The sequence below is a fragment of the Heterodontus francisci genome, chromosome 24, assembly GCF_036365525.1.
Source record: "Heterodontus francisci isolate sHetFra1 chromosome 24, sHetFra1.hap1, whole genome shotgun sequence".
Taxonomy (NCBI): Eukaryota; Metazoa; Chordata; class Chondrichthyes; order Heterodontiformes; family Heterodontidae; genus Heterodontus; species Heterodontus francisci.
Genome location: NC_090394.1, coordinates 51,413,592 through 51,437,805, shown reverse-complemented (window position 1 = coordinate 51,437,805; position 24,214 = coordinate 51,413,592). Strand labels below are relative to the sequence as shown.

At 40.5% G+C, this 24,214-nt stretch overlaps 2 protein-coding genes across 4 annotated transcripts in view; one reads left to right on the top strand and one right to left on the bottom strand.

The window, feature by feature from the left end:
* The window catches only part of vps35l (VPS35 endosomal protein sorting factor like), a 135,054-nt gene extending 121,516 nt beyond the window's left edge, over window positions 1–13,538 (top strand). Inside the window, exons 30-31 of the mRNA XM_068056171.1 lie at window positions 8,126–8,272; window positions 11,852–13,538. Of these exons, the coding sequence (XP_067912272.1) occupies window positions 8,126–8,272; window positions 11,852–11,950 (246 nt within the window). The 3' untranslated portion in view covers window positions 11,951–13,538. The remainder of the gene's footprint in view (window positions 1–8,125; window positions 8,273–11,851) is intronic.
* Window positions 13,539–19,177: 5,639 nt separating this feature from the next.
* The window catches only part of LOC137383389 (lysine-rich nucleolar protein 1-like), a 43,728-nt gene continuing 38,691 nt past the window's right edge, over window positions 19,178–24,214 (bottom strand). For all 3 annotated transcript variants that reach the window (XM_068056167.1, XM_068056170.1, XM_068056169.1), the window contains one exon: window positions 19,178–19,981. In XM_068056167.1, coding sequence (XP_067912268.1) covers window positions 19,664–19,981 — 318 coding nt within the window. In that variant the 3' untranslated portion in view covers window positions 19,178–19,663. The remainder of the gene's footprint in view (window positions 19,982–24,214) is intronic.

Here is a 24,214-nt window from a genome sequence, read left to right as displayed (position 1 = left end):
CCATTAATACTGTCTCTGGACAAAGGCTTCATCTTTTACTATAGCTACTACCACTGCCTTTGCCTTTTGTTCTGTGAAATCGTCATCGTTTAATCTCTCCTGCCCTCTACCCTATCACTATTATTCCTCACCCCTCACCCTCCCTCTCTCAACGGCATAAAACCCATCACATTTCTACCTTCCTTCGGTTCTGAAGAAGTCATATCCAACTCAAAACATCGACTGTTTCTCTCTGCACAGATGCTGCCAGACCTGCTGAAATTTCCAGCATTCCTCATATGAGTATTCATACTCCTATACAAACCATAAGGCTGTATCACATTAAACTAACAGTTTATAGAAACCAATATAAATGTGACATTTTTACTGTGGCTAACTTTTTAAATAAAAAAAGAAAAATATAGAATTTCTTAATTATTGAAGCAGGATAAATCCTCGATCAGTAACAAAGTTTGAAGGGAGTCTTTCTACTCATCATTTCATGAATTTGAACACTCAGATCCACCCTCTAGCTGATGGCTTTGGTTTGAACTTTTTCTTTAGATACTGTTAAAGGCTTTTGCTTTTTTCCCAGCATTTAGTACCTTGCCTGTTATATATGGTATATGATATAATTTTAAGTTAATTTAAAGCATACTGACTTCTATACCCTTTCAGTGACAGCTGGCCGCTTATTATCTTTGTTGATTTTCTTATTGTGCTTTTTAAAAAAAAAAATATTAAAATAATACAGCTAAACATGCCAGTAAATGTGGAGCACTGATGTAAAGCTGAATAAATGCTCGGCTCACACCAGCCCACAAGGTGCTGGTTATACACTGTGGGATTTCCCTGTGCAAAGGAGAGAGAATATCAAATGGGGACAATAGTTATTGGGTTGCTATTCTAGTATTGGCAGGTGTCTGAAATTAGGCCATCCTTCAACAATAGAGACCCAGCATAGATAATTATCATGGTTATAAAAAGCTAAAGGATAATTCAAGTTTTTTATTCTATCATTTTCTATATATGTACAGGAACAGCTAATTATAATCAACCTTATCATGCTGTTCTGTAGGAAAAAGGCTATTCAGTAAGACCATAGTTATGTTTAGAATTACTTGCAATGCTTCTTTTTTTTAAAAAAAACTTATATTTTCCCCAAAAGGTATCCTATGCACATTAATGTGTCACTATGTGTCAACAGTACTAAGCACCTCAAAAATAGCATTTCATACTGTGCTGCAAATAATTGACTTTCGTGTTCCCGTTAATGTCAGGCTTTATAGGAGCTATGGAGATTGATTCTACAATCATTAATGGGGTAATATGGAAACCAGAGGAATCTTGAGGGACAACTGTGGTTTAAAATTGAATGATATTCCCTTAATGGTGTAAGTAAGATTGATCAAGGCCTCTGAAGTAAATGTAAAATCTATTTCCCTTCTCCTTAAGTTAGCTATCACACTTCTGATGTGCCCCCTCAGCACCAAGTCATATTTCCCCCCCTATTTCTCTGATGTCTTCTCTCTCGCATCTTCCCTTGTTCAAATCTTTTGCCTCTTAAACAACCCCTTTGTCTACTGTTTCTCGACTAAATTTTCACCCAGGATATTCTCCTTCCTCACTTCCATTAGTCTCTATCTGCATTGAACAACTCCTCATGCTGTGAGATTTCAGTCTGTATCTCCACTCCCTTTACCTTTTCTCCTCTGCTGTCCTGTCCTTCCTAAACCCCTCCATTTTATATAAACTTGCCTACCTATATTCACAACCACCCCTTCAACCTTGCAAACCACTGATGGCTTCTCAACTGCCCATAGTCTTGAGCATTGGCAGAACCATCTCCAATCACCTTTTTGTGCTTGTCCCTTCTAAAAAAAAAACTCCCCACATTTCTTCCTGGTCCCAAGCCACCTGCAGTTGCAGTTGCATTTTCAAATTCCCACCTGTCTAAATTTTTGTTTCCTTTCTGCAGCCGAAGATAGGTAGTTTACGAGGATAGAGTGGCTGAAGGTGGTTTTATGTTGAGAAAGGTGATGACAGTTATTTTGAAAGTGAGTTGTGTGGTATCTGAGGAGATGCAGTGATTTGATTTTCCAAAATGTTTCACATCAAGCATCAGAGCCCTTGCCCCCAGCAAAAATCTTTATCTTCGCCCAGTCTATTACTTCTCCTGGAATGTCCTCCCTCACCACCTTGTCATTGTTTCAAGTCCAAGGGATGCAGACTTGAATGTATCTGGCACACAATTGATTTAGCTACCCGAGACCACTTTATATGCTCTCAGACCTCGCGCTCTGCCAAAACCACTCACTATTCCAAGCTCATCCTGGAGATCAAAGATAATCCCCATCTTCTTTTCTGCACTACCAATTGTCTCCTTCAAATCCCTGTCATCTTCACTTCACCTCGAACAAGTACGAGTAAATCATAGATTTTTTTTTTAATCACCAAGACCACCTGTTCAACTGCCTTTTCAGCTTTCTCCCCTTTACCAGCAAGTTAACCCCCACCCTAGCTCCGAATCTGTATCTGCCCCCATGTACTCTTTGAGCTTATCTCATCTGAGACCCGCCTACTGCTCCTTTTGAACTAATTTCCCTTCCTGGCCCACACAATAGCTGACATTGTAAATGGCTCTCTCTCCTCCGATATTGTTCATCTCCCTGTTCAAAACTGCTGTTGTCATCTGCCAGTTCTGAAGAAGGGTCACTGACCTGAAACATTAACTCTGCTTCTCTCTCCACAGATACTGCCAGACCTGCTGAGTATTTCCAGTGTTTCTTGTCTTTATTTCAGATTTTCAGCATCCACAGTATTTTGCTTTTATTATTATGCTGTTGTCATCTCCCTCCCCAAACACAAAATGTCCTCCGCCCCTCTGTCCTTGTAAACTACCACCCTGTTTCCAACCTTCCTTTCCTCTTTAAAGTCCTTGAGGGTGGTGTTCTCTCCCAAATGTTTACCTATCTTGCCTGCAACTCTGTTTGAATCCCTCCAGTCAAGTTAATGTCCCTGTAGTACCCAAATGACCCAAAGCAGTCTCATGACTTGTTTTGAGACTGTGATGTACTCTTGCTTCTCATTCTTGTTGACCTCTCTGCTGCTTTTGATATTCTTGACCACACTTCTCAGTTGTCTAGCTTTGTGGGGGTCCCCTTGCTTGATTCTACTCTTCTACCCAGCAATGGCTTCTCTTCCCAACCCTGCAGAATCCCCTTCCTTTGGCCTTCCTTTTTTCCTCATCTACATGGTGCCCCTTGATGACCTATGGGATCAGATACCATGTGCATGCTGCTAACACCCATCTCTACCTCACCATCTCCTATCTCGACCCTTCCACTATTTTTGTTTCAGGCTGCTCGTTAGACATCTAGTCTTGGATAAGCTGTGGTTTCCTCCAACTGATGGAATAATTAGGCCATTGTCTTGGGCCCTTGTCAAAACTCTTTACCCTTGTCACCGATTCTATCCCTCTCCAAAACCACAGAACCAGAATGTTTGCAACCTTGGCATCCAGTCCAATTCCAGGCTGAACTTTGGACCCCATTGTCCCCATCATAAAGACCATCTCCATTGCATCACCTGTCTTCACCCAGCCTCAGTCCATTTGCCACTGAAACCCTCGTCCATGTGTTTTTCACCTCCAGAGTCAACGATTCCAATGTTCTGCTGGCTAGCCTCCCATCCTCCAAAGAGCTTGCCCAAAACGTTGCTGCCCATATCTTATCCTGCACCAACTCCTGCTTATCCATTACCCCTGTCTTCACTGACCAACATTGGCTACCAGTCCCCTAACAATTTAAGATTATAACCGTGCTTTACAGTGTCTTGTCCCATTCCAACTTCTATAATGTCCACCAACTGTAAAATATCACCCTGGCCCCATTCTTACAGTTCATCTGACTCCTCTGTCCACTTGTATATCTCTGCTCTCTTCCCTGAACCATTGGTAGCTGTGCCTTCAGATGTCTAGGTTCCGTGTTCTGTAATTCCCTCCCTGAATGCCTCTGCCTCTCCCCTCTCTCCTTTAAGACCCACCTTAAATCCCACCTCTTTGACAAAGCATTTGGTCACCCACCTGATAGCTCCTTCTGTCAGCATTCACCTATTTGATTACACCTCTGTGATACACTTTGGCACGTATTTTGATGTTAAAGGTGTATAAAGGTAAGTAGTTGTCGTCATCCTGAGTTAACTACTATAGCTACTCATTCCTCCATTGGTGGTTATTTTCATCCATTACACTGTTTTGGATTTGTCAAATAATTAATTGAAGTTAATGCATTGGTTAGAATGTTGAACTGAGAGAGTACAGTTTCTGTGGCCCTTTTCCTTTAGCCTTGAATATAGAAGTGAGGGCATAATATTAAACCTGTCTAAACTACATTTGTGTAACACCACAAAGGTCAATATTAATATCTTGGAAGGTTAGGATATTTCAAGAATATTATTCATTTGACAATGTTCTATCATTTCTCTTGAGAACATCAGGATCTATGTATGCTGTTCATAGACCTAATTAAAGTTTTTGACAGCGAGAGTCAACTTGGTCTATGGCACTTGCTCTCCAAGCTAGGATCATCCAAACATGTTTGTCAAAATCCTGTGCCTACTGCATGATGGCATTGTGTTTGTGCCTGTGATGAGATGTTTGATGCCTTTGCAGAAACCAGCGGCGTAAAGCAAGAATGCATCATGGCTCCGCAATTCTTCAGTCGTCTTTGCTGCAATGCTTAAAGAAGCCACCAGAGGCATGCTTGCAGGCATCAATATTGGGTTTTGTTCAGGGAAGCTATTCAATCTCTCCAGACTGCATGTCTCCACCAAAGTTACAGATGCAGTAATCAGAGAGCTTCTGTATGCAGATGACTACGCCATAGTTGTTTATAACAAGCAAGTCATCTAGACTATGGCAAACAAATTCTCAAGTGCTGCCAAAAACATTGGTCTCCAAATCAGTATCTCCAAGGTTATATTTCACCCAGCACCAGGCGCACACTATGAAGCACCAGACATGACCATTGATGGCACCAGTCTCAAGGCTGTAGAAAAATTCTTATACCTTGTGTGCTCTCTAGGGATGCCACGATTGATGAAGATATCCGTGCATGCATCCAGAAAGCAAGCTCTGTCTATGGCCAACTTCATGACTGTGTCTGGTAGCAGCATGGCATTAAGCTGAAGACTAAAATCAAACTCTACCAGGCCATTGTCCTTATCACCTTGCTATATGGCGCAGACTCCTGGGTCTGCTATAGGCGCCATATCAACATTCCGAAAAGCTTCCACCAAAGATATCAAGTCCATCATGACAATTCAATGGCAGGGACAAAATCACAAACAACGATTTCCCATTGTGCTGGGATCAACAGCATGGAGACTACCCTTTAGAAAATTGAACTTAAATGGGCAGGTCACGATTAGAGAATCCCCAAGCAGATCTTCTGGGAGGATCTGTCTCAGGGCAAAGAACTTGGAGGTGGACAGTACAAATGATATAAGGGCATCCTAAAAAAAGAAAGAGCCTTACAAACTTCTGCATTGCAGACCATCTCTTGAGAAAACACTGCAGCTGACCGGTCCACGTGGAGGCGAGCACTGAAATCTGGTCCAGCATGTTTTGAGGACCATCCACACCAAACACTCAACATCCGCGTGGTCAGAGGTGGTGCAGCTGCAGAAGTTCACCCAAACACCAGCAACAACGTGATCTGCCAGTTCTGTGGATGTCGGTCGATCAGACTCCTTAGTCGTGAAAGGACCCAAAGAAGATAAAATAATTTACAGCTTGGACATAATGCGGACAATGATGAATCTACCATGATCATTTTTCTTACCAACTTTTTTCTGTTCCCCATGGCTTCTGAAGGGTCTGACTGTTTGCGAGTTCTGTGTGCCAGTCTGCTTCTGGTATCTTGCCCAAATACGTATTATTCATGTGCGAGACTTCATAGTGAATATCAGTAGGCTATTTGTGTATCGTTGTCAAGTCTAATCCTGTCTTCAGATTTAGAGCAGAAATTGCTGGATAGCAATCCTAAGTAGTAACCCTAATCCAAGAGTGTCCAAACTAGGGCTCTGATTCTTGAGCATCAATCCTTGAAGCCCAGAGAACTATCCTTTGATGCATATAATTTTTACTCGCATGTTATGGTTTTAGAGATTTGGAAAAGGCTTTTTTAGGTGATGTTGCTTCAATAAACCCTAAATCAAGACCAGAGCTGTTGTATCAGCAGCTAGAAATTAATAGAAACAGATTTAAAATTCATTTGTGGTTCTGAGGCTCCATGGTGTGCATCTATGTGGCCCACAAAGACTCATAGCTTGGATCCCCTCCCTAACTTGGGCTCTGAGGCTAATTGTAGTGCCCCTGCTGTTGTCCTGGCTGAATTCAGTAAACTCCATATAACCCATGGATCAAATCAGTACCATTCCGCTATAGATTCAATTAAAAATGTTATAGGAAACTTTTCTAAATATGATCAAAGTATACTGCACCTGAAATGAATTTTAAAAATTAGGTTTTTGGAATGTGGGTGTCACTGGAAAGGCCAGTATTAATTGCCCATGAGAAGATGGTGATCGTCTTCTTGAACCATTGGAGTCCATGTGGTGAATGTTCTCCCACAATACTGATAGGTTAGGGAGTTCTGTGATTTTGATAACAATGGGATTGTGATGCATGTCCAGGCCTGGATAGTGTGGAAACTTGGAACTGATTGTGTTCCCATGCAGCAACTGCTCTTGTCCTTGCAGATGGTGGCGCTTGTGGGTTTGGGAAGTGTTGTTGAAGCCTCAATGAGTTGCTGCAGTGCATCAATAGGTAATGCACACTAGAGGCCTACTTTAGGTCGGGAAAAGGAACCCGAGCCGAACCACAACGGGCCCGAGCTAGCCCAAGTCCCTCCGATTTTGCCCTGAGCCCGACCCGACCATCCCTTTACTTACCTCCCTGACACTGAACCTGCAAGAAGCTGCAGCGCATGCGCGAGACATCACAGTGACGTCACTCGTTCACTGCGCAGACTCTGTTTCGTCCCGGACTCGCAGCTCAGGTAAGTTTTTTTTCTAAACTTACCAGCAGTGCACTTACCGTGTGTGTCCGGCCCGACCCAACCCAAGCCCGAAAGCCGGCCCCAGAAGATGGGCCGGGCCCGACTCGACCCAAACCCGACACGTCATCTGGTCCCGTCGAGTTTGGGTCGGGTAGCAGGCCTCGAATGCACACTGCAGCCATGGTGGAGGAAGTGGATGTTTGAGGTTGTGGATGGGCTGCCAATCAAGCAGACTGCTTTGTCCTAGATAGTGCTGAGTTTCTTGAGTGTTGTTACAGTTGCACCCATCCAGGCAAGTAGCTAGTACTACATCACAGTTCTAACTTGTTGCCTTGCAGTTGGTGGAGATGCTTGGGGAAGTCAGGAGCTGAGGCATTCACCACAGAATACCCAGCCTCTGACCTGCTGTAGTACCTATGGTATTTATGTTAAGATGAGTTTCTGGTCAATGGCAGCCATCAGGATGTTGATGGTCGAGGATTTGGTGATGGGGATACCAAGTAATGTCATGGGGAAGTGGTTGAACTTTCTGTTGTTGGAGATGGTCACTGCCTTGCACTATACATCCCAGAATAGAAGATTGATCTCATGGGCACTGGCTAGCAACCATGGTTTGTGAGAGACATGCTTGCTCAAGGGTTGAAATCCTACCCACTTCCTGCCCCATCATCATACCTGCAACCAGCCTCTCTGGCACTGGGTTCCACATGCAACTATGTCTTAGGTTCCCTACCATTCACTTTCTGCCATTTTAACAAACAGCCTACCATTTCCTGGTAGCTACGTCCCACGACCGTGGCTGCGCTGGAAGTACGGTCCACCCGAACTTCAGCTAAGTTATTGTGGAGTATTTTACCATGAAATAAATTTGGTCAATGTAAATTGCAGTTAATTTCATCTCCTGCTTGTACTGGAAATGATTGCTGTTTTTAAAAAGCTAAATGCCATTCTTAAAATGTTACTGATTTGATGTCTTGGACCCAACCTAAACAATGTACAGAGGATCCCTACATATGTCTAGTATAAAGATTATTTGTTTTCACTATATATAATGAAATACCCAATATGCCTCTTCTAATCTACAGACTTTGAAGCGACAGAGTGCCTTGGCCTTGTCCTTGTTTAACAGTATCGTTAGCCATGGAGACCTGCAGAACAATAAACTTAATCAACTAACAATAAATTTGTGGAATCTTGCCCAAAAACATGGGTTTTCTGACACCAAAATTATGGTAAGGACAGAACATTAGAGCTATGATGCATCACTCTTGTAATTTTCTAACATCCTTGATTCATGTTGCAGCAGTGTGTTAGAGCCACAACCTCCTTCCATTTAATTTCTGTGGATGTTATTAGAGTCTCTGTTGATGGGTTTGGCAGCATATGGAAACAGTAGGGACAAAATAGGTTGGGGGTGGCTGGTGGGAGAGGTGATAGAAACAATGAAGTTTTGGTTAACAAATGTTAATGGAATTTTTTGGACTATTTGAAATGACTCATTGGTTCCATTTTTAAATTGGTTAATAAACCACCTCTTGTTATGTATAGTTTAGTGAATCCCATTATCCTTTAAAATGGGCTAAACAGATTTTTATTTTGTATCTGAGGTTAATATCCTACTTGAATGATTTAAACTGATTCCTTTATACGGCTTTTCTTTGACAAAAGTATTTAAGCTTAAATTAAAAGGATCCAATGTGACCTTATGTTTGGAAAATATATCACCAATCAGTTTAGCAGAAGAGAGTAAGTAATAAAGTAAATGTATTTGTGAAGGAATATCCAACCGTATGTCCTAGAACCAACAAGAGACGTGATATTTTATTCATTCATGGGATGTGGGCGTCGCTGGCTAGGACAGCATTTATTGCCCATTCCTAATTGCCCTTGAGGTGGTGTTGGTCAGCTGCTTTCTTGAACTGCTGCAATCCATGTGCTGTCACTCTGTGTTGGTGGTGTAGGGAGTGAATGTTTGTGGATGGGATGCCAATCAAGCGGGCTTAGATATAGTAATATACTATACATATGTAGTAAAGGCATATGGGATACTTGCCTTTATTAGCCGAGACATAGAATATGAGAGCAGGGAGGTTATGATGGAGCTGTATAAAACGCTAGTTAGACCACAGCTGGAGTACTGTGTACAGTTCTGGGCACCAGACTATAGGAAGGATGTGATTGCACTGGAGAGGGTGCAGAGGAGATTCACCAGGATGTTGCCTGGGCTGGAGCATTTCAGCTATGAAGAGAGACTGGATAGGCTAGGGTTGTTTTCTTGAGGGCAGATATGACTGAGGTATACAAAATTATGAGGGGCATAGATAGGTTAGATGGGAAGAAACTTTTTCCCTTAGCGGAGGGGTCAATAACCAGGGGGCATAGATTTAAGGTAAGGGGCAGGAAGTTTAGAGAGGATTTGAGGAAAAATATTTTCACTCAGAGGGTGGTTGGAATTTGGAACACATTGCCTGAAGAAGTGGTAGAGGCAGTAACCCTCACAACATTTAAGAAGTATTTAGATGAGCACTTGAAATGCCATAGCATACAAGGCTATGGGCCAAGTGCTGGAAAATGGGATTAGAATAGGTAGGTGCTTGATGGTTGGCACAGACACGATGGGCCGAAGGGCCTGTTTCTGTGCTGTATGACTCTAATGAGCCAGATTTAGTAAACAGCCTAACCATGTGTAAACATTTATCCACTAAAATAAAAGCAAAATACTGCAGATGCTAGAAATCTGAAACAAAAACAAATGAATGCTGGAAATACTCAGTAGGGCTGGCAGCATCTGAGGAGAGAGAAACAGAGTTAATGTTTCAGGTCGATGACCTTTCGTCAGAACTGGCTAAGTTTAGAAATGAAATAGGTTTTGAGGTGGCTTCTCTCAGGCTTATTAGTGTTTGCTTGTTGGAGGCAAGAATTCCAGTGGAGGCTGGGTTTTTGAATTTTTCAAGGCTGAGTTAGACAGATTTTTGATTGAGAAGGGAGTCAAGGGTTATGTGGGGGGGCAGCAGGAAAGTGGAACTAAGGTCACAGTCAGATCAGCCATGATCTTATTGAATGGCGGGGTAGGCCCAAGGGGCCGAACCGTCTACTGCTGCTCCTGTTTCTTATGTATGTCAACTGGGGAATGTCAATGGATGTTGTTTTGTATCGATTTCCAGAAGGCATTTGATAAAGGTCCTCGTAAGAGACTGCTAGCTAAAGTTGAAGCTCATGGAATTGAAGGCAAATTATTGACCAGGTTAGGAAGTTAACTGAGTGGCAGGAGACAGAGTAGAGATATAGTAGGTACTCTAATTGATAGGATGTGACTTGATGTCCCACAGGAATCTATATAGGGGCCTCAACTATTCACCGTATTTATTGATTACTTTGATGGGAGAAAGAGCCACATATCCAGGTTTGCAAATGACGCAAAGATGGCTGCATTGTAAGCAGTGGAGGTGGAAATATAAAATTATGAAGATGTATTAATAGATTAAGTGAATGGGCAAAACTGTGGCAATTTGATTTCAATGTAGACAAATGTGAGGTCATCTAAAAAGGATAGATCAGAGTACTTTCTAAAGTGTGAAAAGCTAGAATCTGTGGAGGTCTAAAGAGTTGGGGGTCCATGTACATAGATCCTTAAAATGTCATTGATGCGTACAGAAAATAATCAAAAAGACTAATGGAATGCTGGCATTTATATCTAGAATACAAGGGTTAGAAGTTATGCTGCAGCTATACATAGTTCTGGTTAGGCCACACTTGGAGTACTGTGTTCAGTTCTGGGCACCACACCTTAGGATGGATATATTGACCTTGGAGGGAGTGCAGGGTAGATTTCCCAGAATGATACCTGGACCTGAAGGGTTAAATTAGGAGACATTATACAAACTAGGGTTGCATTCCCTAGAATTCAGAGGTTAAGGGATAATTTGATTAAAAATTTCAATATATTAAGGGGAACTGAGAGCTAGAGAGTAACTATTTCTGTTGGTTGGAGAATCTAGGAATGGGGACGTTGCCTGTAAGTTATAGCCAGGTCTTTCAGAGTGAAATTAGAAAACACTTCTACATGCAAAGGGTGGTAGAAGTTTGGAACACTTTTCTGCAAGAGGCAGTTGATGCTATTTCAATTGTTAATTTTAAAAACTAGTCATGGATTTTTGTTAACCAAAAGGATGATAAAAGTTTGGAACTCTCTTCTGTGAATGACAATTGATGCTAGATCAAAAGTTCATTTTAAATCTGATTGATTTTTGTTAACCAGCGATATAAGGGATATGGGGCAACGGCAGGTGTGGGGAGTTAGATCACAGATCTCATTGAATAGCAAACAGGCTCGAGGGGCTTAATGGCCTACTTCTGTTCCTATGAATAAATGTTGTAGACTGTTAATGGGGATGAGATATTAAAATAGCAAAATTATAATTTACCATTGTTTAACATTTTATCAAATTTTATTTTATCGGAAGGAGTTTACGATACGTCTTCTGTTTAGAATTGTAATTCAGCATCATTTTACTAATGTACTGTAAATAGGGGTTTAACATGACGAAAGTTTGGAAAGTTGCTCAAGTTTCAAGAGCTTTACTTTTTACTGTTTGAAAAAGTTGCAGCAGAGTTGTGCTTAATTATTTGTCACATTTTTTGTCTCCATCTGAAAAGTCGTATATTTGAAATTATTCATAAATAAATATCACTGATCAAATACATTTTGAAAGTTTTCTAATGACTTTCTATGTTTCTGTGCTGTATATCTCAATGACTTTCACTTTTATGAATTATCGGCACTTCTGATCAATGTTCATTTTTTTTTGAAGGTGAGAACATTAGAACACATCAAACGTCAAAGTAAACAACCAAATATGAGTCATTTTGCAGATTTAATGTTGAGGCTCCCACTCCAATCACGGACGTAATACTGCCTCTAGTTTGTGCTACACAAAAGCACAACTGCCATTCAGAGATGATGCTTGCCTTTAATATGGAAAATCACTTGTATATTTAAAGTTCATATACTGATTTGCTGCCAAGTATAAAAAAAAATGCATGTAAGGTTAGAAGGAAAACTGCCATACACACAACGTGCATCCTCATTTTTCCACATGATAGATTCATGATCTGTTTTATTATTGGAAGGACCAGGTGAAGGTTGGCAGTTCAGTACTTGGAGAAAACTACTATTAGTCTCGCTGGTGGTTGGTGTGTACATTCTAATGATCAGGATCAGAGCAGTACTGAGGTAACAGGTTGCCTGTGTTTCTTCTGCACCTGGTCTAGTCTGAGACCCAAGAAATGGAGACGAATACCTACTTAAGTATAGAATTAATGCCGATGCCTAAAATTGGAGTTATGTGGAGACTATAGTTGGCACTTGTAACATCTTGAAATTAATATTGATCATCTAGACAAAAATATATTTACTAAGAAGCAAAAGATTGGCAGTGGAAATAGTTCAGTCAGCTGGCTGAAATTTATCATGATTCAGTTCATTGTTCTGTACTTTTATCTAATACATGATGCAACCTGTATATTTGAATAATTTATATCCCTACTCCCAATACATCAGTGTCAGTTTTTGGTCCTGTGGCTGGAATTTCAAGCTCGTAATTTGGTGATGGTGTATCTGCTGTGTTGGTTCAGACAAGCGAAGAGAGTAGGTTTTTTTTAGATTTCTACAGGTGGTTGTTCATATATTTTCTTTGAGTGTAAATAGTAATTTATCACCTCAGCCATCAGCAATGCTGGTGAGCGATTAACTACAAGGCAGTGTGGGACGACTGGTTTCTTTGGCCTTTATTTCCTGCAGCATTCCAACTGGTGTCTCAGTTAACAACTGTTGAACTTCCCTTAATTGAGGCATGCAGGTTGGACAATGGACAGCCATGGGGCTTACACGCTTTTGTAGGGTACTCAAAGATATAATTTCTTGCTCTGGTGAATTACCTTTTTTAAAAATTCATTTATTTTCGGGGTATACGTTCATTGAAGACCATTCTAGGGGAAAATTTTCTCTCCAGTAATTTGAAAGTATTTTTTTATACATGGGCACAATTTCACTACGAATTGGGAACAGAGGAAATCCTTGCCTCCTGTCATTTAGGGGAAAGTTAAGAACATTTCTATAAAGGCAATTGTGCGAGAGCTTGAAACGATTTTCAGATTCCTGCATATTCAGAATATACAATATAGTAAAATATTTTCCAAAAAAGATCCATTTAACACTTTTTCATGCAGCATTATTTTTGTTTTCCAGACCAAGGACCAGAAATTGATGCTTTAAAAATAAATTGTAAACTCAACTTGATTAATAAATATATCGTGTACTAGCTGCAGTATTAAATCTGTTTTATGAGTGAAGTTAAAGCAAACAAAAATCATGTCATAGATCTATGGTAATGTCAAATTCAAAATGATGTATAAGGCATAACATCTGTTCAGCTGACTGTGACAAAACCGGTTATATAACTTCTGTGCATACAAAAAAATAAACCAATGTTTATTACATTTCTGAATGTGTTTTCTGTCATTGATGTCTGAAATAATGAAAATGGGAGACATTGTTTTGTCAATGACCCATAGTTGTGTAGATGTTAAACAATTAACTTTCAATAGCTGTCACCTGATGGACACACTTGTACCAGGAGATTTTATTTATTTATGTGGCCATGTTAGTGTGCTGAACCTAATTTTAAGTCTTTTGTAGGTAGATTCAGCAGCCAATTTGTGTACAGTAAACAATCAATACCCACAAAAAATCAGTTTACCAAAAAATAAACAGATGAATGTTGGCAAGGACATTGGTAGAACTCCCTGTTTCTCTTAAAAGGCAGATGATGCCTCATCCAAAATAAGGCAGCTTTTAACAATGGAGCACTTGGTCAGTACAACAGTCTTGTGCCAGTCTAGTTTATGTCAAGTCCTGGAGTGGGTTCTGAACCCATCACCACTCACCTGACATGGAGGTAATAGCGTGGCTTTAACTAGTATCTAATCTAACTAATTGGTGTCAATTGTCATATCAGTAAGATAGTACAATTTAAGTAGGGTACTATTTGCTAAGAGCAATAAAGGTACTTTGAGGTTTCTAATCGGTCATAAATGACACCGAGAGTTTGACCATGGTATACTGTTGCTCAGCTTCTCTCTAGCCTTTGACATGGTTAATCACATTATTCATTGACTGTTTAATCTACCAATCTTGGATTCAATGAGCAATAGGAAGCCTTTAAAGAGGAGAAAGTTCAGGTACAGACTAGACATTTTCCACCTGAGGAAAGGTAGGGCTTGCAAAGTTGCAGCTCCCTGGATGACTGGAGACATAGATTAAAAAGAGGCTTATAAAGTTAGGCTTATAATACAGTATAGAACCGAAAAAGGAAATAAGATGGGCAAATGTGTCGATTAGATGGTAACAGACAAGGAACCAAAAAAATCATCATGTGGTAGCAGAGGATGTAATAAAAGGCATAAGTGATTACATTCTTCGCGAAAGAGGATTCTGGCAATGTCACTGTAAAGGAGGAAGTAGTAGAGAAATCAAATAGGATTAAAAATTGATGAGCAGGTACTTAAAAGGTTGACAGTGCTCAAAGTAGAAAAAAGTCACCTGATCAATAGGGTAAGGGTGGAGGTAGTCGAGGCTCTGGCCACAATCTTCTAACGCTCCTTAGACATGAGTGGTGCCAGTGGATTGGAGGATTGCAAATTTTACCCCCATTGGAAAAAAAGGAATAAAACTCCACAATTACAGGCCAGTTACCCTAATGCTGTAAATTTTGTTGGGGAAATTAAGACATTTAATCCGGGACAAAATTGTCCCTTGGAAATATGAGTCAATAGATGACAGTCAGCATTGGTCTGTTAAAAGAAAAATTGTGTTTGTACTTGATTGAGATCTTTGAAGTAACAGAGAGGGTTTATGAAAGTAGTGTGGTTGAGATATATATATTGAATTTCAAAAGATGTTTGATAAGTAGAACAGAATAGACTTCGCAAAATTGAATCCCATGAGGTGAAAAGGGCAGTGGAGCATGGATGCAAAATTGGCTAAGGGACAGAAAGCAGAGAATAGAGTTGAATGATGGTTTTGCAAACTGGAGGAAATGATATAGTGGTGTCCCTCAACCCCCTCCACTGCCTCAGTTGTTTAACTGCTTGTCCAATATCCACTCATGGATCAGCCACAGTTTTCTCCAATTAAACTTCAAGACTAAAGCCCCTTGCCTTTGGCTGCTGCCAAAATTCCACTTTATCTTGCCACTGATTTCATCCTTTTCCCTAGTCATTGAAACAGACCGTCCACAACCTCAGCATCTTATTTGACCCCAAGCTGAACTTCTAAACCTATACTGTCTGTCATCATAACTACCCATTTTCACCTTCGTAATTTTATCACTATCCCTATTTCAGCCCAGCTGCTGCTAACATCTTCATCTATGCCTTTGATACCTTCAGACTATGCCAATGTTCTCCTGTCTGGCCACCCATTCACTGTGCTCTGTAAGCTTTAGCTTATCCAAAACTCTGATGCCCTTGTTTTATCGTACACCTCACCTATCACTTCTGTTCTTATACACCTACACTGGCTCCCAGTTCTTCATGCCTCTAAATTAAAGTTCTCATGTTTAATTAATTCAATGGTCTTGTCTGTATTTGTCTTTGTAACTTCCTTCACCCCTACAACCTCTTCCCTGGATACACTATCCTCCAACTCTGGCCTTTTGTGCATCCCTCCCTCCCTTTGCTCCACCATTACCTAGACTTCTTTAAGATCTTCCATAAAACCTACACCTCTGACCAGGTTTTTGGGTGCCTCTCCGAATAGCTTCTTTGGCTCGGTGTCAGTTTATTTCTGATTATGCCTCTGAAGTGCCTTGGGATGTTTTTCTATGTTAAAGGCACTGTATAAATGTGACCTGACACCTTAGTGAAACAGGAGTCTCCCTGAAGGAGGGAGTGTCACTCCATGTCACGTCAAGGCCATTTACAGTTTTAACACTTGATTTGCACGACAAATAATTGGACATTGCCCTTTTTGAACAATGCTGCAAGTTGCGGCATTGTGGATTAGGAACAGTTAACTGGCTAATGGATAAAAATATCTCTAGAAACTGCAGCTGGTTTGTGCAACCTGAAACCTTAAAGCAAAAAAAAACACATTAGGAGAAGCTGAATGATTTGGAGGGAAATAAAGGTAGCAATTCCAGTTTGCATCTTTGATTTTTGAATGAACTATTGTCTGTGCTTCAAGACTTCAGCTTTTTGGCTTTATTTTTAGAATTCCAAATGTCTTCAGTGGTGCAAGTGCGAAGTGAACTAATTGAGTCCTCTAATACAAAGGCAAAACACTATGAATGTTGGAAATTGAAATAAAAACAAAGTGCTGCAAATACTCAGCAGATCAGGCACCATCTGTCAAGAAAGAAACAGTTAGCATTTCAGATCAATGACAGAACTGGGAAAAGTTAGAGATGTAACAAGTTTTAAGCAAGGGGTAGGGGGTGGGAAAAGAACAAAAGGGAAGCTCTGTGATTAATTAACAAGACTGGATGGTGCAAGGCCAAAGGGAGAAAGACAGACTTGCATTTATATAGCACCTTTCATGACCACCAGACATCCAAAGTGCTTTACAGCCAATGAAATACTTTTGTAATGTGGGAAATGCGGCACCAATTTACACACAGCTTTCTCATTTACCAAGGTTTAAGATGAATGGCAACAGGTTATTACAGCAAACTGCACAAGAAATGCTGTGTTCCAAAGAATTAGTTTATTACACAATAGATACAGTAATGTCCCTTTTAATATAATTCTTACCCACTCCCGAATCCTATACTTTTTAATTCAAGATCAGGCCATACTAAGATCAGAATATGCTGGAAATACTCTGCAGGTCTGGTAGCATCTATGGAAAGACAGAATTAATGTTTTCAATCTCTTTTCATCAGTTCTCTCTCCACTGATGATACCAGACTTGCTGAGTATTTACAGCATTTTCTGTTTTTATTGGAGTTCCAGCATCTGCAGTTTTTTGCTTTTGTATACCATGAGATCTTTGTCTTAAGTGCATCATGGGTTTCCTCCCACAAGCCAAAAGACTTGCAGGTTGATAGGTTAATTGGTCATTATAAATTGCCCCTAGTATAGGTAGGTGGTAGGGAAAATATAGGGACAGGTAGGGATGTGGTAGGAATATGGTATTAGCGTAGGATTAGTATAAATGGGTGGTTGATGGTCGGCACAGACTCGGTGGGCCGAAGGGCCTGTTTCAGTGCTGTATCTCTAAACTAAACATGTCATTACAAACAAGGCACTTGCATAGGTAGGCTGCCACAATTATGTACCAATAAACATACAATATATGCTGCAGATCATGACAGATATTCATTGTGAATGTTTGTTAAAAAAAAACCCTCTCCTTCCAGCACCCCCCCCCCCCCAAAAATGTTGTAAGTATTTGAGATCTGTTAATTTCATATAACCCCAACGATGCAAAAACGCTACCATGGGACTCATAACAGCCTAACTTCAAACACTTAATTGACATCACAGTAATGCAAGGGTATTCATTCTATCTGGAAAAAGCACAGCAACGTAGAAAGGATAGAAAAACTGTAATTATTTAACCTAAATATGTATTGATGTTCAAATCAGTACCACTAGTCACAAGGTTTTAAAAAAAATGGGAAAAAGAATTAGAGGTGGTTAATGAAACTGAGTATTGTTAGAATGTGGGAATTCTATGCCATAAACCGCTGTTGAAGTGAAGGCTACCAATTCCTTTAAAAGGGAATTAGGAAGTTGCAAGAACATTATTAAATGGTACAGGAAGTCAGCAGCACAGTAGGATTAAACTCATGGAGAAAAACACCGATGTGACTCGTTCTGTTAAATGCTATGTATCTGTGCTGTACTGTTCAATGATAAGAACATAACCCACAATCCATCATAATTTGCAGCTAATAATGACCAATGGGATATATACTGGATTATGAGGAAATTGTATCAAACATGCTCCATAGCCCCAACCTACCTATTTGAAATGTTAGAAATAATTATAATTGGCAGGCACTAATCATAACAGATAAAGGCTGGGATAAGTAAGTGTACAGCCATCATAAGAATTAAAAAACAGAAAATGCACATCTGAAAAAGACCATTAGCTCACAGTTCTGAACAACAGTCACTGACCTGAAACGGTAACACTTTTTCTCTCCACAGATGCTGCTTGATCTTCCAGCATTGGTTGGACTTTGCTCTTGTATTTGCATGTTATGTTCCTGCCCATTATTTTCGTCCAGTTCAAAGGTGGTGGGAATCGGAATTACATTTAAATGGTGTTCGGAACAAAACCAATGTGCTGTTTACCTTAAGAACTGAAGGAGCAAACAGCATTTTCACTACTGTATTTACACCTGTTTAAAAGGATCAGTGCCCAATGTGCACCAGAAGCTGAAGCTTCTCCAAAATTGTGCCTCAGGCTTCACCAGCAAAATTCTATTGAGCTGCAGATCCAATTGAGCATTCAAGGGCAATTGGGAGCAAATATGACAAAGGCAGCAGCCCTCAGCTAGGTCTTGAGGAGTGGGCTGGCAATAGTGTTGTGGAGCCAGAGGAAGCACATTAATGCAAGTTAAAATTGAAGAACTTACCATTTTGTTGGTGACTGCCAGCAGTTCCATTACAGGTTGCAGCAAAAGCCAGGAAAACTGACGGGAGCATGTCTGCCGTATGCTCAGAGCAAATAAATATATGAGAAGGATCCTAAAACAGACGGGAGCCGTAGATATTGTCCAGGGCAGTTTGGTATTGGATGTATTTCAGGCTCCTTTTGGGCATGAGACATAACACCACAAAATAATTTTTAACAAAGTGCAGCACAATTTCTCACCGAGTTTTTTTTAAAATAATTGATCAGAAAAAAAGGCAGTCAACTAGATTGACTAGACTGGTTTTATAACTAAAGAGGTAAAATTCAATCCTTTGGTGCTTATGTAGCTGCCATTTTTTTTTGATAATACTCATCCATTTAGAATTACCTTCTAATTACATTATTTTATTGATTGTTTTTCATTCCACAAAGACTGTAAATTTTCTATTGCAAACTGAGTTCCAATAAATCATTTACTATACCAGACTGCTTTTTAACTTTTGTAATTTATTGTGTGGATAAAAATATTGCTTACATAATGAGAGAATTAAACAGTTCTAGCTGATTAGATGCAAAGGTAAAATTTAAAAAAAAGTCACTGGAAAATATATAAATAAAGCTGTGCCAAACTGCATTTGGTCCATTCAATCAGGACAGGTCCAGCTCTTTGTTCAACATGAAATCCAATTCTGAACTGACAAAAAGTGCCACTGAGTCTGGATTCCAGCTGTACTATTGACTTTGTAAGTAATTGCTGTGCTTGAGATCAGAATTACAATTTGACAGGCTTGGATCAGACCAAACCAAACAGCTGAACCCCCACCACATTGTTCATTCAGCTCCATTTATACAACCATGTAACTTCCAAACAGGAAGAGAATGAAGGAAAGCCACACTTATTCTTCAAAAGGTTACTATACAGCATTTCATTTTTTGAAGCAAAACCTGCATCAAGATTGGTTCATCTGTCTTTTGTCTTTTAATTAAAATCAAACTTCTTTGATTTTGAGGCGTGCTTATCTATAAAAAATGTTTTGTTGTTTTGGTTTGGAAAAGGCTGGAAGCCCAGGCCAATGCCCCGATTTTGCCGAAGGTTCAATGCTTTGTCAAATTCCTTCTGCAGAGTATTGTTAAATTTTTGTTGTTCTTCCTTGTTAAGTGCCATGTTGGGCTTTCCAGAACTACGTCCAGATGATTGAGGCTGATTTGATGATTTAAATGCACCCATAAGTCTCAAGAATTTATTTTTCTGCTCCGTACTCTCAAATGTGGTTGTGTCCCATTGTGTGCCAGTACACTACAGGGGGAAAATAAATGTAAAAATAAGTTAGCTGTACAAAAGGTTTTAAAAAGTGTTGTGTGTTCTGGAATATTGCAGAACACATTCTGGCACCGACTCTCGCCCGAAGCCAATGGGATGAGTCACCCCTGCTGCCGCCAGCTTTACCAACACTATTAGTTGACCCATGGTTAAAATGGCTTGTGCCATTGGTGTCAGACGTGGCATTGCCATTTAAATTAAATTTAAATTTAACTCGCTCATCTGGGGTTGGTGGCCTTCCCGTGTCTGAAATCAAGCAAGTTACACCAGTCGAGGGAGGAAACACAGAGAAACATCCCCACAAGCCCCTGCTTGTTAACTCGACCCTGTCAAGCAGAATGTCATTAACACTGATCCTGTTAACTCATCTGTTCTTCCTATAGGTGCTGAATGACCCAAGTTTTTCCAATAATTTTCTGTTCTGTTTCCTATTTTCAGCATCTGCAGTATTTTAACTATTGGTTAAGAGGAGATCTGATAGAGTTCATAATTGATTGTTTTTAATTTACTCATCAAAACCAAATATTTCCACTGACTAGTGCATTGGTATTTGGAGGGCATACAGTTAAAATGGTTAGGATTATGAAATACCCTAGCAGAAAGAGTGGTGGAAGCACAATCCATCATAGCTTTTTAAAGTGAAGGAGAAAATTTTAAAAGTACTGGAGAATGGGTCTAAATTGATAGCTCTTGCAGAACACAGGCGCACAAAGGGGTTCTTTTGTACTGTAACACTGTGTGCCAAAAACCAGTAAAAAGTGGGCATTGCGCCTACAGAGTGTGTTTGAAGACTGACCCAAGGTGCATTTAAAATTGGGCTTTGGACCGTATCTACATAATGTGAGCTGCTAATCAGGTGGCATTTTCAAAAATCAGAGCATGCCTTCTGCTCCTGGCGCCACATTAAGGGAAAATAAATGAGTCTTTCCTTCCAGGATAGCTGGATAGGCCACATGAATTGGTATTTGGAGGGCATAAAGTTAAAATGGTTAGGATTATGAAATATCCTAGCAGAAAGAGTGGTGGAAGCACACATGCAACATGCACTCCACCCAGTTTCTGCTGATAAAAATGGGCTATTTGGCCCTTCAAACCTATGCCGGTGCTTTTCTTCACATCCCACTCCTGTTCATTCCCTATTTTAATCTTCATTTTCAAATGACAATCGACAAACACGGAAATGAAATTTAATCCCGGTCATGCCTTTTTTTTGGGGTGCAACATTCACTTTGGAAGGACCAATTTTCCAAGTTGGATCTCATACGCTCAATTCACACCTACCTCAAAGATTGAATGCCCCTTGAATAAGCTAATCAGGGGCCTAATACCTGTACTGAGATTCAGGAAGACACTGCCTTTAAACAGTGTGAATGATGTTCCTTAAGTGGATTTTTGCATTTTGGTGTATTTTGTAACCACTAGGTTTGAGACTTTAATTTATTGGCACTGCACATTTTGATCTGTGAGAAAGGAAACATGATTTTCTTCTACCCAAGTACAGGCCCATTTCATCCTTCTGTGCCCAGCTTCCAGACTTTGCTCCAAAGCACAGCTCCACCCATTTAGCTCTGTCCTTTTCAGCCCAATTCCAGACACTGGTTTCTCTCTCACAAAGACCTCCCACTTTCTCACAGATCAAAATGTGCAGTGCCAGTAAATTAAAGTCTCAAACCCAGTGGTTACAGAATACACCAATATGCAAAAATCCACTTAAGTTATCATTCACACTGTTTAAAAGGCAGTGTCTTCCTTTCTACTCAGCAACATCACAGGTGATCCATTAGCATTATATAAAAGCATTAAAACACTGTCCTTATTTTTAAACTGTCGCAGATGATCCATTAGCATTGTGCAGGTCAGCCTACTTAGGTACATTATGCCTGTACTTATTTACTAATTACTATTATTCATTATTTGTTTCGATATCTCAAGGAAAAATACATATAGCAACAGATGATAAACATAACTGTAAAGAGTCTCATTAAAAAACTGCAAGTTCTGTTAGGCATTAAAGCCAGAAAAAATACATTAAAAAATTACTAAAATAAAAGGAAGACAAAATTAAGGTGCATGGCGGTGGGAACTCTTTGGCCACAAAGAACTAGCTTTTAAATCAGGTCAGAACACGGAATTAAAATATGGTTTGTTTGACACCTGTACAGTGAAAACAGAATCAATTACAGAATAATTAAACACCAATGAGAGTAAAGGCAGTAAAGCCAAAGCCAGTGCAAGTTCCCAATATAAAGGTTATATTAAACAAATTGGTTGGAAGATGCCATCCATCTAAAGATGTTTTCAAACGAGGGTATTGTGGTTAATATCAGGTTGATGAAAGTATAAAAGTATCTGATAAGATCCCTCATATGTGGCCTTAAGCTGTAAATTAAAAAATAAATTGGCTGAAAGTAGAGAATGAGAGGTATTAATAGCATTGCTTCTAACTGGCTGCAATTATCAGTGGAGTGTCTCAGGCCTTTACTATTTTCAATACTTGTGTTTTTGAGGAAATTGTAGACACAATGGGCTTGATTTTCAGACCCTGTTGGAGCCGGGTGCAAAGGTGGGCTGGGGAATGAAAATACTGGCGCCAGCCAGCATGTCAGTTCCCCAGCTGCATCCTGCCCAAGGGCCATTTTTAAGGAGGCGAGATGGGGGAGGGACAGGGCACCCAACTTGTTAAGAGCCTATTGATACCAATTAAAGGAGGCTGACGAATTTTCCAGTCGGGCTCCAGTATCCCGCAGGCGGCGGGGGCCAGTTATGCTGCCTGGAAGCGGCAGGTGGCCAACACTCCAGGCATGCCTAGAGGCCTTTCCTGCCTGTCAGGGTGCTACAGCAGCCGCAGACCACCCTGTAAAGGGGCTCCCCTCAAGTCATGACCTGGCTGCAAAACCCATTTTTTAGTTTAGAAACAAGTTGGAGAAAGGGCGCCTCCATTTTGAAGCACCTCTCTCTTATTTACCCTCCATTACAGGCTGCTGCTCTTTTCAAGCAGGAAGGCCTCCGATTAGCCCTCCAGCTTACAGAGCCCACCCGCTATCTTTAAATGGACGGCGAACCCGCCTTCTGGCCATTAACTGACTGCCCTGGGGAAAATCACAATGAATGTCTATTTCCCACAAATTGTGGGCTGCTGACCCATATTTCAGCCAGGCGGCAGGGCTCAAAAGCCACAGGGCAAACCCAGCACAATGTTTTAAGTTTGTAGAGAATAACAAAATGTGGTGAATCAAAATATTCTTCCCTTCAATCTCCCCAATTTCAAGCCCCATGACCCCTGGCCTGGCCCACATACCTAAGGGCAGGCTGTGACGCTAGCCACGGCCCAATCTTGCACTACTCTCCACCAGCAGACTCTCATCGCTGCACCCGTTCAATTATAATGACATCCAACATCTGGGGAACCTTGGGTCCCACCATATATAAATGCATTGGTATTCGCAAAGGAAGCAAATGAGTTGAAGGTTAAGAGGAGACGTAAGTTATGGACAGGATAGTAATAGATAAAGAATATGTACTAAAAAAAATTACTACTGAAAGTTGGTAAGTCACCTGGTCTAGATGGAATGCATCCTAGGTTGCTGAAAAAAGCATCGGTAGAAATAGCAGAAGCACTGATCACAATCTTTCAATCTTCACTGGATACAGAAGTTGTGCGAGAAGTTGCTAAGATTATACCACTATTTAAGAAAGGGGAGGGGGATAAACCAAGAAACTACAAGCCAGTCAGCAAGTCAGTGGTGGGAAGTTATTGGAAACCAAAATCAGGAACAAAATAAATTTTTAATTTGGAAAGGTAAGGATTAATCAAGGAGTGTCAGCAGGGATTAAATTCTTTGATGAAGTTACAGAGAAGGTTGATCAAGCTCGTGCAGTAGATATATTGTTTTTTTATATATTCGTTCCTCGGATGTATCACTGGCTAGGACAGCATTTATTGCCCATCCCGAATTGCCCTCGAGAGGTGGTGGTGAGCTACCTTCTTGAATTGCTGCAGTCCATGTGGGGTAAGTACACCTACAGTGCTGTTAGGAAAGGAGTTCCAGGATTTTGACCCAATGACAGTGAAGGAATGGTGATATAGTTCCAAATCAGGATGATGTGTGGCTTGGAGGGGAACTTGCAGGTGGTGGAATTCCCACGCATCTGCTGCCCTTGTTCTTCTAGGTGATAGAGGTCGCGGGTTTGGAAGGTGCTATCTAAGGA